Source organism: Pyxicephalus adspersus, chromosome 1, assembly GCF_032062135.1.
Source record: "Pyxicephalus adspersus chromosome 1, UCB_Pads_2.0, whole genome shotgun sequence".
Taxonomy (NCBI): domain Eukaryota; kingdom Metazoa; phylum Chordata; class Amphibia; order Anura; family Pyxicephalidae; genus Pyxicephalus; species Pyxicephalus adspersus.
The window spans coordinates 22046817-22061901 of NC_092858.1; the positions used below are offsets into that span (position 1 = coordinate 22046817).

Genomic DNA, 15085 nt, shown 5'->3' on the forward strand with positions numbered 1-15085 from the left:
TTTTTTTTTTTTTTTAAACAATTATTCACAGAGCAGCATTTGTTGACTGGAGGATGGGGGAGTGAGCAGATGGTAGAAAGGCAATGTCTTTAAGTGCCTACTTTAAAGTAAACCCGTTCCATGATGAGAAAATAAAAGTTTGCTTAACCCATCTGGCGTTAATCCCGAGTGTGGCCCAGGGTTAAATTTCATTACAAATATCGGTAACCCTGAGCAACACTCGGGGTGGAATTGAGGGCTTACCTGGTCCCCACAAGCCCTTGGCGTCCTCTGGCGATGCTGGCCAGGTATCTGTGTCTCCTTGGCTATTTCCAGACGGCAGTGGCATCCCCTTGGCGATGCCCGGAATCTGTGTCCCCTGGCCTCTCATGCCCGGCGTGTAAACATTGGAGATGCGAGGCCATGGGATGCAGATGCCAGGCGGGTATGCTACATAGGTACGTGCGGGCAACGTGCGCTGGGGGGACTGGTGGGAAATTTAAAATAAGAAGTTCTTAAATGTCAAATGTACCGATTTGAATAAATATATAACTATATTGACTAAAAAAATACTAAAATATTCATACCGCCAGTGAGGTTAAACCTAAAATTATTTAGGCATATTTGGCATGTTTTTTTTCTCTGTTTTAATTTAAATTTTAATTTTCTTGCATAAATCACCCAGGTTAAAGCATGATAGTCAATCTTCTCTAGTCTTGGAAAGCTTTAATAAGTCATTATCTCTAGGTCTCTGTGCTTTCCTATGCAAAGCAAGCATAGAATAAGGTGGAGGTGCTGAAGAGGAAGCTGTGGTACTGCCCCCATGTAATACTGAACTTCAATTAGTGGCAGATATGCCCAACAGTGGTCCCCTGTGCAGAACTGACTTGGGGCCTCTCTGCTGAAATGACTTGAAGCCCCTATGGGGGACCTTGTTGTCTTAGGATGGTCAGGCACCTGGCTTTCAGTAGGGCTGGGAGGAAAGGGCTAGATGATGTTGGATAATAAATCTGGCTAGCAGCAAAAAAAGAGAATGATTTGCTTCTGCTTTCAATGCACACTGTGAGAAGCATAAATGACAGTTGAGGAACCTGTTCAAACATGCAAGACTGAAGGTAAAGCTGGAGTTCAGCTTTAAACTGATTCTTAAAATATAACAATGCATTCCTCTGATTAGATGTATATTCTCCTGGATAAAAAAGACTCCCTTAAAATGCATGTGGCCAAGTTCGTAGGAAACAGCATTTTTTTTTTATAATAATAACATTATTATACAGTATTTATATAGGGCTGACATATTATGCAGAACTTTACAAAGTCCAAAGTCATGTCACTATCTGTCTTTCAAAGGAGCTCACAATCTAATGTTCCTTCCATAGTCATATGTATATATTACCACTATCTAAGGTCAATTTGGAGGTAAGCCAACAAACCTAACTGCATGTTTTTGGAATGTAGGAGGAAACTAGAGTACCTGGAGGAAACCCACACAAACACAGGGAGAACCTGCAAACCTCATGCAGATAGTGTCCTGGCCGACCTTCAAACCCTGGAGCGGGCACTGCAAAGGGCATTGTGCTGCATTTTACTGATTTCACTGCGCAGCAATTAAATTCACTGACAACAAGTAGTTGAATCTATTAGAGGTAAATGCCTTTTGTAACATTCCCTTTTGGCTAATTTTGATTTTTAACTGTAAATGCAATAGTAAAAAAGTCCAAAAATACAGTATATCCCATTGCAGTGAAAATAAAAATATACAGGCAGAATGAACACCTCCTATTTGAACCTCCACTACTGCAGCATGTTATAAATCAGTACAGGAAAGTCTAGTAATATGACAAACTCACCTACATAATCAGGAATAAACTTCTGCTGCTTTATTGAATTAATAACCACAGCATCATGGAGTTAATGTTCAGCTTCTGGCAATGAGTGAACATGCTGCCCCTTCTGCCACGTAACATGCAGACTCAGAAAGACCAGAACTTTTCCCTTAGCTGAAAAAAGTTTGAAGCTTACTGTGAAACTTAAAAGACGGGCCCCACTGCTGAGACTTTAGTCAGCAGATTGCTAAGAGGATTTTTTTTTTTTTTTTTTGCAAATCAAAGCTGAGCTAGTTTAGAGGATCATGGAAGGGTCAGTACATTACTTAACCATTTCAAAGCTGATTGCAAAGTCTGTGTTCTTATTTGCAATCAAGGTACTACTGGCATTGATCACATCTGGACAAAGAACAGAGAAAACACTCACATTTTCCAGATTACAGCACTGGGACAGCGGTCAACAGACACCAGATGGTCTCTAGCCACCTTCCTTCACTCACCGTGCTGTCACTGGTGGCAGTGGGTAGCATGAGGAAGGAAAGTTTCTGCAATGGTTCCACCAACCCATTAAGAACTATGTACAGAACATATGAGTGGCAAATTACCAATAATGCCTAGGGGGAAATCCTCTTACCATAATATCCTAATGTCAGCCTCCAAGGTGCTTTAATACATATAATTGGAATACTTGGTTAACTGCAGTTAGTGAGCCCATATGGAGTAATTTATCCCCCAAATAATAGGGTTTGCCATTCCCTAAGTCACCTGGACATTGGATATATAAACGTATAGTTTCTCTGTAAATGAAAAGTAGGGGTTTAATTTGCATTTAAACAATTATGGGATTTAGTTTAAACATGTGTGTGAAATTCCCCCACCTACTAGATTGTAAGCTCTTCGGGGCAGGGTCCTCTCCTCCTGTATCACTGTCTGTATTAGTCTGTCATTTGCAATCCCTATTTAATGTACAGCGCTGCGTAATATGTTGGCGCTATATAAATCCTGTTTAATAATAATAATAATAATAACATGTGTTTATACATACATAATATACAAATAGTACATGTGGTAATAAAACAAAGTTATAACCCCTTGAAAATATGGGTTTGAGTCCCAGTAATTTTGGTACAAGCTGTTAGGATATAAGGCTATCTGGGAGTAAAGAAATAGTGTGTCACTTTTCTGACGTATTTCAGACTTCTCCAGAGGAAAATAACAACCAAAAGTGCAGATTTGCTGCAGGTTCTGGATGAAGGGTTTTGTCAAGATAGGTTAAGGTGTTCTTAACCACCAGAATGTTGATTATTCCAGGAGTGTGCCCATTGATACCCTCAAGGAAGCGTGAAAGACTGTTCCAGTCCAGAGGTTTTCAGGAGATCTTATGAAGAACAGAGAGTGCTGCTGGTAGTAAATGCATGCCAAGAGTTTGTGTACGCTGGATACCTGGGATCCAGTCCTGTAGCTGGAACAGTATTCAACATTTCCTTGAGGGTATCTATGGACACACTCCATAATCAACATTCTGGTGTACTTGAGTAGCCTTTGTCAGCTAAGAAACTTGCCACAGGTTCTCCTGCATTCTATTGTTCACAACCGCAATCCAACCCTCTGGTTTTCTTACATTCTATTTTACATACAAGCTCATCTCCTTCACAGGCGCTGGGTGATTCTAGTAACATACAGACCTATAAAGTAGAAGTCTAGCTAAAACTTTTTTTGTACAGATATTGTAGTCAAGTACAAGTAGTCTGCAACATGTCTCTGATGTCCGAGCTGAGAGAAACCACTCAGAAACATGGAACTCATTTTTGGACACGTTTTGTTGCCGGGCTAGAAAAGAATTCCAATGTGGAAATATATGAATAACAGTATTAGGGTCCCTTATTTAGATACCCAAAAAACTGGAATCCACACAGCTTAAAACAAATCTAAGAACCAGGCCTGCCATTATCAAATACTTCCCATACCTAAAGTAGTTGTACCTTATGTTATGTTTACCTTACTTTTATTTGTTGTCTAGTTTACCTTGCTAATCTCAATGTCACCGTTGTGTTCTGTAGTGACATAAAGATTGGTGGAAAGATCTGCTGACCACAGCTGGGGACTTTATATATTATATAAATACATATATTCACAGTATATATGTGCATGTTGGATTGATTTATTTGCTAATTTCTTTCTATCAATAACATAACTTTATATATGTACAGTGGCTTTAAAAAATGTTCATTGTCCCTTCACTTTTTTGTGTTGCAGCCTGATACTACGATCATAATTTTTATTTTGTTTTCCTATTAATCTACACTCAATACCCCATAATGACAAAGTAAAACAACATTTTTAGACAATTTAGTAAATGTATTAAAATAAACAAATTTTGACATGACACATTTTTTGCATACCTTGTTCTAATCCAAATAGGTCCACCAAAGTATTTCTTCTTTTTTATCCTGATTTTAGAGATCCCAAATATTCATAGATTATATATGGACATTGTAGATTTTGAGACATTTGAGGCAATGAGTTAACCTTAAAAGTGAACGAAACCAATTATGCTTATCTGTTTAAACTAGTGCTGGTAAACCTGGAAAATACAGAGGACCTTAAGTAAGTGTTCCAGCAAACCTGTAATGGATCTGGTCCAGGATTGAAAACATCTCCTAGACTGTAAACTCTTCGGGGCAGGGTCCTTTCCTCCTCCTGTGCCACTGTCTGTATTCGTCTGTCATTTGCAACCCATACTTATTGCACATTCAATATGTTGGCACTAAATAAATCCTGTTTAATAAAAATATTAATATTTTGCTAACAAATAACAGATGACTTTTAGGAAATCCATTTCAGGTTTGCTGGGTCACCCAGCTTCACCGATGAAAGGCCCATAGCATCAAGAGCAAACCAGTTTTACTTAACTTTAGAGGCCCATTCATACCTTTCTGCTTTGGTGCATTGCTGTAACACACATACTTTGCATTTGGAGAGCCCATTCTTTCAAATAGGCTGTCAACACCCTGGATCAGCCTTTCTTGACCTTTGTAACATTAACCTTTAGAATAATTTTCCCGTCTTCAGGGAATCCCTTTTATAATTATTATATCCACCACTCACAGTACATTAGTGTAGTGGTCAGTAGGAAGATTCCCCAATGGAATGAATGTTACCATTACAACCAAAAAGATCATTAGTGCCGGTTAAACTGACCTGGGAAGTACAAATTGCTCATTGCTCTGGGAACCACCAGCAACCTCTGGTGGAACTCTGGATGCGAAACGCTGGTCTAGAATGTGGAAAAACAACTCATGTTCATGTGATGATGTCCTGCAACACATTGAGGTGTTTTGGAATAACACTTTTAACAGAACTGAAAAACATGAGCATGTAACACGGCACAGGATGTCAATAGATCCTAAATAATGCTTACTTGTTAAAATAATTGGAGAAAGAAAAGTAGATAGAACATATTAACAAAACAACATAACTAAGGTAATGTCTGGTGTTGACAATACACAATATTTTAATCTGAGACCCATTAACAAATAGATCTAAGAATCTATCTCTAGACAGAATAGTCTGATATTTAACTTGACTCAATAATGTCTTATTCCCCAACGTGTTTCAGTTTCTACAGGAGTAAAGAGATAAATTGAGATTGGTTATAAAGGTTCCAAAACCTGACACATGAAAGGTTATTGTGAACAGTAGTAAAATAGGAGGATCACATCTGTAATACCCTGTTTCCCCTATAATAAGGCACTGTCTTATATTTTTTGAAATGCCAAAATATGCCCTAGGTCTTATTTTCAGGGGGATGTCTTATTTTTCCATGAAGAAGACTACAGTACACATTTATTGTTGAAAATCACTCATGTGCCATTGATTGTCCCCTTCTGATCACTCATGTGCCATTGATTGTCCCCTTTCTGATCATTCATGTGCCATTGATTGTCCCCTTTCTGATCATTCATGTGCCATTGATTGTTCCCTTCTGATCACTCTGTGCCATTGATTGTCCCCTTCTGATCACTCATGTGCCATTCATATTCCCCTTCTGATCACTCATGTGCCATTCATATTCCCCTTCTGATCACTCATGTGCCATTAATACCATATTCCCCTTCTGATCACTCTGTGCCATTGATTGTCCCCTTCTGTTCACTGACTTACCTTTTTTTTGCTTCTACGGTATGGCCGGGTAACAGACTCCATTAGGGCAGGGATCAGCAGCTTGCTTGTCCTTCCTGGTGCGGAGTCGCCGGGGCACGTGTGCGGGCTTGTTACTTTCAGTTTGGCTCTGCACTGCAGCCAGGAGGAGACACACACTGCAGCCATCGAGGAGACACACACAGTATAAGGTATCGGAGGATGTCTTTTTCGCGGGAGAGTGCCTTATTTTAATTTTTTTAGCAAAAATCGGGGGTGGCTTATTTGATGGGGATATCTTATTATCGGGGAAACACGGTACATTTGTTGTATTGAATTTCAAGACTTGATACTCTTGTACTTGTTGCAGGTAATGATGTAGTGTTTGAATTCATTGAAAAGATCTGAAGAATAATCCGAAATAGGATTAAATCTTGAACAAACTGTTGGAGTAAACTTTTTTTTTAAATATATTTTTAATGATAAAGTTTTAACAGTAAACAAGCAATTGTATACAACTCAGTAGAAGAAAAAAGAAAAAATATATATATATAAATATATAATTATATATATATATATATATATATATATAAAGAAATAAGGGGGAACAAAATAATCTGTTGAGTATTAAAAAATGTTGTAATCATTGTATAAAGAGAATTTGTATAAAATTGTCCTCAGATGTTATCACACATGGTGGTTCTTCACCGTTTTTTTCCTAATGTAGATCCCATGTGTCGGAGGTATGGTACTCACCGAGGTACCATAGAGCACATATTTTGGTTCTGTCCCGTTATTCAACCATATTGGTCACGAGTTAATGATTTAATATCGGAGGTGATACGCTGATCCCCTCCAGATGGAAAGCAGTGTCACCTCCCTCCTTGGAGAATCTATATGCGCGGATCCAAGAGATCCGCCTTATGGAATATCTTACGGCACTCCTCAGGGACACGATGGTCAAATTTGAGATGGTTTGGGAGGCTTGGGACCACTATTATGTTGGCTTGCCCGTTTGACCTCCCCCCCACTTTGTCTTTATACTACTGAAAAATGTTATGTAACACAAATCTTATGAGGTCCACCAGGTATTCTAAGAAGCTTCAAGACTATGCTCTGTTCAAGAATTTATAGTTGTTATTTTTTAAACTAAATTCTGCTCTGTTGCATTCCTATGGTGTCCTATGCCTCCCCCTTGTGTTATTTCCTTTTTTCCTTTCTGTACCCTATTGAAAATTCCTCAATAAAAATACAATTTCAAAAAAAAAAAATGTAATACAATCAGGTATAATGAATAAACATTCTAGATGTAGTTATGCAATTAAGTTTTAGCATTTACTAGTCAAACAATACTGGTGTGTCTAAAATCATTCACAATGCACATCAGAAAACTATAGAAGGGTCATTATGCAATTCTCCTTCCAAAAACCATGTTGTGTGGCGAAAACAGTTATACAGTTTTGTTTTATTGGGAGTATTTGGAGTAAAACTTTTTTAATGCCTAATGTGAACACAATGGACCTAATATATTAAAGCTCTCCAAGGCTGGAGAGGATACACTTTCATCAGTGAAGCTGGGTGATCCATCAAACCTGTAATGGATTTCTTCACAGTCAATGGCTATTTGTTTTGAATCCTGGACCAGATCTATTCCAGGTTTGCTGGATCACCCAAGATCACTGATGAAAGTATATCCTCCTCAGCCTTGGAGAGCTTTATTAAATAAGGCCTAATGCGGCAGCCGTCTGAACCCTCTGCAGTCTACGCCATTTAAAGCAATTATGCGGGTATGCATTTCCATGGAAACTGTCTTCCCCTCAAAGTCATTTGGTGGGGTTCAGACTATTGTATTGCAGTAACACACTGTGTGTGCTGTGGTCCCATTCAACAATATTGATATTGATTTATATTGCACTATTGCCTCCTGTAACATAAAATAAGAAACAAGCATGAGTGCATAATACAAAGGAGATAATAAAAATATATGTCAATGACTAATACAAAACATAAAGCATTTAGCAGAGACAGTATGGAGAGAACAAAGAATAGCTGGCATATATTCTCTTCACTTTTCTAGGTCATAGTTTGTAAAACAATCTTTCTGCACCATATAATGCAGTAGAACCCCCAGTCTAGAGATACACCTAGGAACGTTTCTGCTCAGCTCTTGTTTCCGCACGGAGCAATGATCGGACGGAACGTGTCATGTTTTACTGCTCCCCTAGTCAGGGTCACGCTGTGCTGCAGAGATGTATCGCAGGGTTGTGCTGACCCTGTACAGGGGTGGTCGGGGACGCACAGCTGGGGCTCTCACCGTTAGCAGGTACATTTTATTGTGTCTCAGATCAGTGTGTACCGGGGCGGGAGGGCAGAGTGGAGTCAGGTTGCTGCAGTGTGAATGTCACATGCAGATATCATCTTCTGTGTAACCCTGGAGACATTTATTTCTGTCTGTGATTAACTTTATGTTTATTTTATGTGTTTAGTTCAGATATATAAAAGCCAGACACAGTCAGGGACTTGTATTTTTTTTTAAATAATAGCAGTAATGACAGGTGCACTTTTCGGAGAGGTCACTTTGTCTATTCAGGTAAATGGCTTAGATTTGAAAGAACAACATGTTATCCCCAATATTCTCAGCAATGCTGCACTCCTGCATTGTAGCCAGAAGCCCCCACCCTGCATGAGGCCCATGGCTGATATGTTTGGGTTTGCACAAGGTCACTATTCTCTGCTCATGTCCCTGGCTGCTTCACCTATAAGTGCCATACATTCTGGGCCCAATGCTTCTCACATCCTGCCATTTGTCTCTGTTACCGGGATAGATTTCCAGCATTGTGGTCGATGGGCTGGTTGGTGCTTTGATATGTCATTCATTCTTCAAGAGAAACTAAACCGAAAAGTGCCTAAAACAAAAAAAACAACTTTAATTCCACAGCGCAGTCGATCGGTCTGGAGGTGTCTTTTATCGGGTCCCGGCATCCGTCTCCAAGCCGGCGCCATCTTCACCTCTTCTCCCTGGTTCTTCTTCCTACGTCACTGGACCCAGGCGCGAGATCGGGTGACATAGGTTGAAAAAAAACTTGCTGATCTCGCTGCGTGAGATTGGTAAATTTTACTCTTATTACCAAAAGGCTCCTTCTTTGCACGCCCGAGATGCTTGGCTATGCGCAGAAGGAGCATCCAGGAGCCTCCCGGAATGCATGACGTAGGTATCCCGGAAAGCTTTGCGCTTCCATTCATTCTCGATCGCCTAGACATTTAAAGACCTAAACAAACAGAATTTTTACTTAGCATAAAAGGTTTGTCTACCCTTTTATGTAAAGTGAAATATCTGAGTTAGGTCTGCTTTTAGTGCAGGGCAATTCATGCTTCATGCATGACTTTTCTGTGCTAGGTGGTCATTGAAATATTGCACCACTGGCAGCATACACTAGAGAGGCAGAGAGGGCTTTTGAATGTCTAATCACCAAAAAAAAAAAAAAAATCCCAAAAATATATCTTCTATTATTAATATTGTTGTTAATAGCCAGTATTTATATAGTGCCAGTGTTCTCCTTGGCCCCTTTTAGCTGGGTGCCCCACCCAGCAATTTTCAGTAACCACCGGGCTGTTTTTGGGTGGTTACTGAAAAGTTGGGTAACAATACAGGGGCTACCACCCACCTACAGCTTCTTCCCACCCAGCTTAAACAAATATCTGGGTTCAACAGTGTAGCGCCAACATATTATGCAGTGCTTTACAAAGTCCATAGTCATGTCACTAGCTGTCCCTCACAATCTAATGTTCCTACCATAGTCATATGTCATTACCACAGTCTAAGAACAATTTTTGAGGGAAAGCTGATAAACCTGACTGCATGTTTTTTGGGAATCTTCTAGTGATTTATTTTTACAAATCATTTAGAAGTCAAAGTGGAACTAAAGTTAAATATTAAAAAAAAATGCAAGTGAGATCTTTATTTCAGAAGGGACTGACCAGACTTGTCTTTTATTCAAGGTGTACCCCTTGTATTGCGACCCAACTTTTCAGTAACCACCCAAAAACAGCTGGGTGGTTACTGAAAAGTTCTGGGGTGGTGCACCCAGCTAAAAGGAGCTGGGGAGAACACGGATGATGAAATGTTGGGAGTCAGTAATGGGCCACAAATTATATTAGATTGTTGAAAATTGTTCAGTCCTCCTGAACTTTTAATGACTAATGCAATTATAAACCAGTGTTTGTTATATCTGTGCTAATCTTTCACGTCTTTATGGCTTTATTCAAAATTTGTTTTATAGGTATACAGATCCCATTTCAAAATGTTTTTCTCTGGGAAGCTTGCACTGTTCTGAAAAGAAGCCCCCTGAAAATCATGTCAGCTCTGACCAGCCTGCAGAAGAAAAGACAGATGCACCTCAAAAGGAAGATTCCTCCCAACCACCACAAGAAGACAATTTGAAGAAAATCATAAGTAGCATGAAGGTGGAAGTGAGTTCTAAGAACAGGTTCATGGCAATGAAGAAGGAAAAGAAAGATGATCATAAGAACAGAGAGAGAACAGAAGAGCTAGAAAGTGCCAGCAAGATGTTCCAGATGGCATCAAAAGGAAATCAGCCTGCGGAGTAAGTTTTGGATAAAAAAGTAAAGTTTATAATGTTACCAAAAAGTATAGGATATGGGTAATGATTGTGACCCTGCATTGCACTACAAAAGAATACTTGTCTAAAATAAATGTTTTCTTTACATTTCAGGACAGTTTTTTTTTGTTTAGCCAATAGATGCAGAGTTCAGAATTTTAGATATGAGGGAAATATTCCTCCATGGGTGGTTGGGACTTGAGAAGGAGAAAAATTCTACTTTTATTTGTTCTAAAAAACTCTTTTAAAAGCCACATCCGGGGTGGTAGTACCGACCAGAGCCGCGGACCACCAAAAGACGACTGCTGATGTAGAGGCAACTTAGGGGGTGGTCAAATAATTGGCTATCCTATCCCTAGTTACTGGTTAAGGGTGTCTTTCCAGCTTCTTACTTATTCATAAATGCACATACGCTCCAAAACAATTTTAAAAGTAACTTTATTTAACATTTTAACACAAGTTTCAAGCAATGCCCAAAGTGGACCTGGTACATTTTCTGCTCTGGGTAGGATTCCTTGTGGAGTAGCAGAGGTTCCAAAGCTTTATGGACTAGATAAAAAGTCAGATAAAAGTCAGATAAAAAGTGATAGGAATTGCCTTAGGATATAAATTTTTAAGCATGTGTAAATTCTGGGGAGGATCACAATATTTGGTGTACCATCTAATATGGTAAGTGTTGTATGTTAAGCCGCATACACACGTGCAATAATAGTCATTGGAAAGGGTCTTTCAAGATCCTTTCCAGCGACTAATATTGCACGATGCATGAACGAGTGTTGTACATACAGCACCGTTCTGCTCTATGCAGAGGGGAGAGCGACGGTGTGGCACACTACTGCGCGCTCTCCGCCTTCACTTGCATTACGATCGTTTGTCGTTCATCGTCCCTGGATCCACCAGGATGATCGTTCGGACGATGAATGATGCACACTGCACTCACTTCAGATTCTTGTCTGATAACGGCCCTGAGCCGATTATCTGGTGAGAACCATTGGAAATGTGTACGTAGCTTTAGACTTGAGTTGGTTTTTAATCAATTTGTGCTACATGATAATCTGGAAGTTTTTATGTGATATATCATTTTTTTTATCACTAAACACTTTTCAGGTTTAGGTAATGCTTGTTTTTTCTTGTGTTTTAGAGACCCGGCAGTGGCTCCCGAAATTGAAGCTGCAGTGTCTGCTGTTGCGTCAACGTTTCCAAACCAAAAACATCAAGTGGCATCTGAGCTTCTACAGCAGCTGCGTTTACACAAGCAAATGGCTGATGCACAGAGGAAAGGAGATCTGAACATCAAGTTAGTAGTGGGATTCACTGATTTTCAAATAAACTTTTCAATTTTAAATCCAAAATATTTAGTAAGGCAATTTGTCATAGAAAATGTGTTTACTGAGTTGACGAATGGTGATAGCAAAAGACAATACAGTAAGAATTTTTTTTGAGCGTTGATCCATCAATTTACTGATAACAGAGTAGAGGATTTCAGTATTCAATCTGTATTCAAACTGTTTCTAACACAGTGCAAGATATCCTAAATAGACAGGATATTTTACATATGCATAGGAAGCAAGTGGATCATATTAATTTACAAGGACCAATTGACTTATTCAACCTAACATGTCCAAATCTTTGGAATATCTGGGATTCCCCACTCCAAATACATTTACCTTTCAAATGTAAGGATTGTCCACATCTTTATCATCCAATATTCAATTCCAATATTCATTCTTCCAAATGTTGATGGGAGTTTCTTGAGCAATGGGCATTCTGCATCTCTCAGACTCTAAATAAGTGATTGCTTTGAGTGTCCATGAAATTAGTTGACCTGGGATATAGCAAATTAATTATTTTATTGCATTTATCCAGTAAAAATTGTTGCGGTTGCAATAAATGCAATATTACCCTGATAGAACTAATAAACTAACCAAGGAGAACATGGTGAGAGAGTCTTGAATATCTGCCATTGCCTGTCCAGTTAACACACTGTCTCACTTTTGTGGGATCTGCTTTTCTCTATAGACTGCAATGTTTTTCCATATCTTTCCCATGCCAAAAGCTTTTGTTCGAATGCAGTTTGCTTCCCTTCCATACGAGTTAATGAGGATGCAAAGCCAGCTTAAAGGCCATTTTATCTACATTCGTTTCTAGATAACCTCAGATGCATGTCAAAAGTGTTCAAACCAGCCCTTAATGTACTGTGCACATGGATGGTAGAGATTGTTCCATGTCCAGGCACTATTTCACTTGTCTGTTGCGTCTGACAGGCTGATTAACATAAATAGGCTCAGCAGAGTCCTGGACTTTAGTCTGTATGAAAGAGCTGTGGGAAACACTCACAAAAACATTGTGTTGGTAAGCTATCAGAAAGAGTAATCGTTATTGGACATCTAAATTCTGTTTTTCCAAGTTGTTGTCAGTCCTTGATATCTGCAGGAACCTGGTAGACATAATATCTTTGCACTACCTGACTTAAAATGGTAATAGGACTGCCCTCGGTGTGTATTTACAACCAGTGACAAATAGACTGGAATTGGACATGATGAATATCAAACATAGCGCAGTCTTTTTTGCTTTGTTTAGACCTTGGAGGTTCATTAAGGGTGTTCTCCTCGCTAATAAGTTTATAAGTTGAGCCACCTCATTAAGCAATCGTATATAATGTATAAAAGAAGAAAAAGAATGTTTGATTGTATGAAATATATACGTGTATTTGTTACATAGTATTAAAGAAAAACATTTACATTACGCAATCAGGTGTTTTACCTTGGTCTTGTTAACACTTCACAGGACCTAGGTCTTATATACTAGACACAGTACTAATGTGGGTTCTGTACATTACCACATTTAATTTTAAATGAAACAACTCAGATGCAGTTGAACTGCAGACTTTCAGCTTTAACTCAGTGGGTTGAACAAAAAGATTGCATAAAAATGTGAACTAAAGACTTTTTTTTTTACACAATCATTTCATTTCAGGGGCTCAAAAGTAATTGGACAAATTAAAAAGCTGAAAATAAAATGTTCATTTCTAATACTTGGTTGAAAACCCTTTGCTGGCAATGACAGCCTGTAGTCTTGAACTCATGGACATCACCAGATGCCGGGTTTCCTCCTTTTTAATGCTCTGCCAGGCCTTTACTGCAGCGGCTTTCAGTTGCTGTTTGTTTGTGGGCCTTTCTGTCCGAAGTTTAGTCTTCAACAAGTGAAATGCATGCTCAATTGGGTTCAGATCAGGTGACTGACTTGGCCATTCAAAAATGTTCCACGTCTTTGCTTTAATAAACTCCTGGGTTGCTTTGGCTGTATGTTTTGGGTCATTGTCCATCTGTATTATGAAACGCCTGGATACTCAGCAACCTATCCAGATCTGCTGGCTTTTAGCAAATTTAAATACTAAAATATTGATGTACATATTCTAACCTTCGTATGGCCCCTTTTTTTTTTTTTTTAATGATGAAAGTGATGCACTGTAACTACCATCCGTATAAAACCCAATACCGACCTGAACTGTTTTAACAAATTGATTTATTTTTACTGTACCACTTGATGTCACTGTTGCTTTGTATCCTGCAAAGGTCTCAGCAACTTGAATTCCTATTGTGGCATATGGTTTGTTATGAAAAAAAAATATATATATATATATACAGGCACGGACATATTTTTTTTTTTAAAAAACATACAATACAGTGTTATCCCCATCCCCCTTTAGTTGGGTGCACCACCCAGTACATTTCAGTGACCACCTGGCTGTTTTGTGTGGTTACTGAAAAGTTGGGTCACAATACCCACCTACAACTTCCTTCAACCCAACCACCCATATTATTATATTACTTTTACTTTACTAAAAGTACCATGTTCTAGAGGTGATTATTGCAGACCTATCCTATTAACTAGAAAAAATGTTGGGTTTTGACTCCATTATCATTGCAGTGGGTTTCACATGTTTGGTTTATTTACTAAGAGTTTACACTTGAGAACGAATTATCACTGTCCAAGGATTACTCATTTAGTTGTGTAAATGTAGTAAAAATTCACTTTGCAAAGAGTGCCCGAATATGTGCAAGGAAATATGAATATTGATACACAAAATTGGATGACTGAAGTTATCAGAACTTTGCCATATTCACTAAGCTAAGTAAAAATCCTGTTTCAGAGTGATAATTCACTATTTCTTTTATCAACAGGGAGAGGGTAGTATAACCTTCTTTTTTCAGTCCTTCATCATGACCTTTCTGAGATCTGCTCCTGAGAGCTTTAACAGCTTGCAGATAGCAAAATCATAGTTATTTTTGTCCCATAGACCAGTAATCAGGCATAAGAAGAACCTGGATAGCTTTAGAGCAAATGCCACTGGGACATAGGTGGTTGTGAGGTTATGAAAGTCAAAATTAACTGAGTTGGGGGTCCTCAAGCTGAGATCAGTATAGAAATGAATCCTTTGTATATACTGAGCTTATATCTTTTACAGCTTTAGGTACTCCATGCAAATGAAGGGGAAGTAAATGCAGTTGTGTATTTTTT

The 15085-nt window shown here is 38.8% G+C and overlaps 2 protein-coding genes across 4 annotated transcripts in view; one reads left to right on the top strand and one right to left on the bottom strand.

The window, feature by feature from the left end:
* The window catches only part of LOC140325787 (mitochondrial ornithine transporter 1-like), a 17356-nt gene extending 15391 nt beyond the window's left edge, over window positions 1-1965 (bottom strand). Inside the window, exon 1 of one of the 2 annotated variants that reach the window (XM_072403821.1) lies at window positions 1830-1965. The gene's annotated coding sequence lies outside the window, so the exon portion shown is untranslated. The remainder of the gene's footprint in view (window positions 1-1829) is intronic. The other variant, XM_072403829.1, reaches the window with a different exon arrangement.
* The window catches only part of MRPS31 (mitochondrial ribosomal protein S31), a 63741-nt gene that overhangs the window by 12218 nt on the left and 36438 nt on the right, over window positions 1-15085 (top strand). Inside the window, exons 1-3 of one of the 2 annotated variants that reach the window (XM_072403800.1) lie at window positions 8135-8268; window positions 10226-10549; window positions 11706-11861. In XM_072403800.1, the coding sequence (XP_072259901.1) occupies window positions 8195-8268; window positions 10226-10549; window positions 11706-11861 (554 nt within the window). In that variant the 5' untranslated portion in view covers window positions 8135-8194. Of the gene's footprint in view, window positions 1-8134; window positions 8269-10225; window positions 10550-11705; window positions 11862-15085 lie in introns of those variants that run through there. The other variant, XM_072403793.1, reaches the window with a different exon arrangement.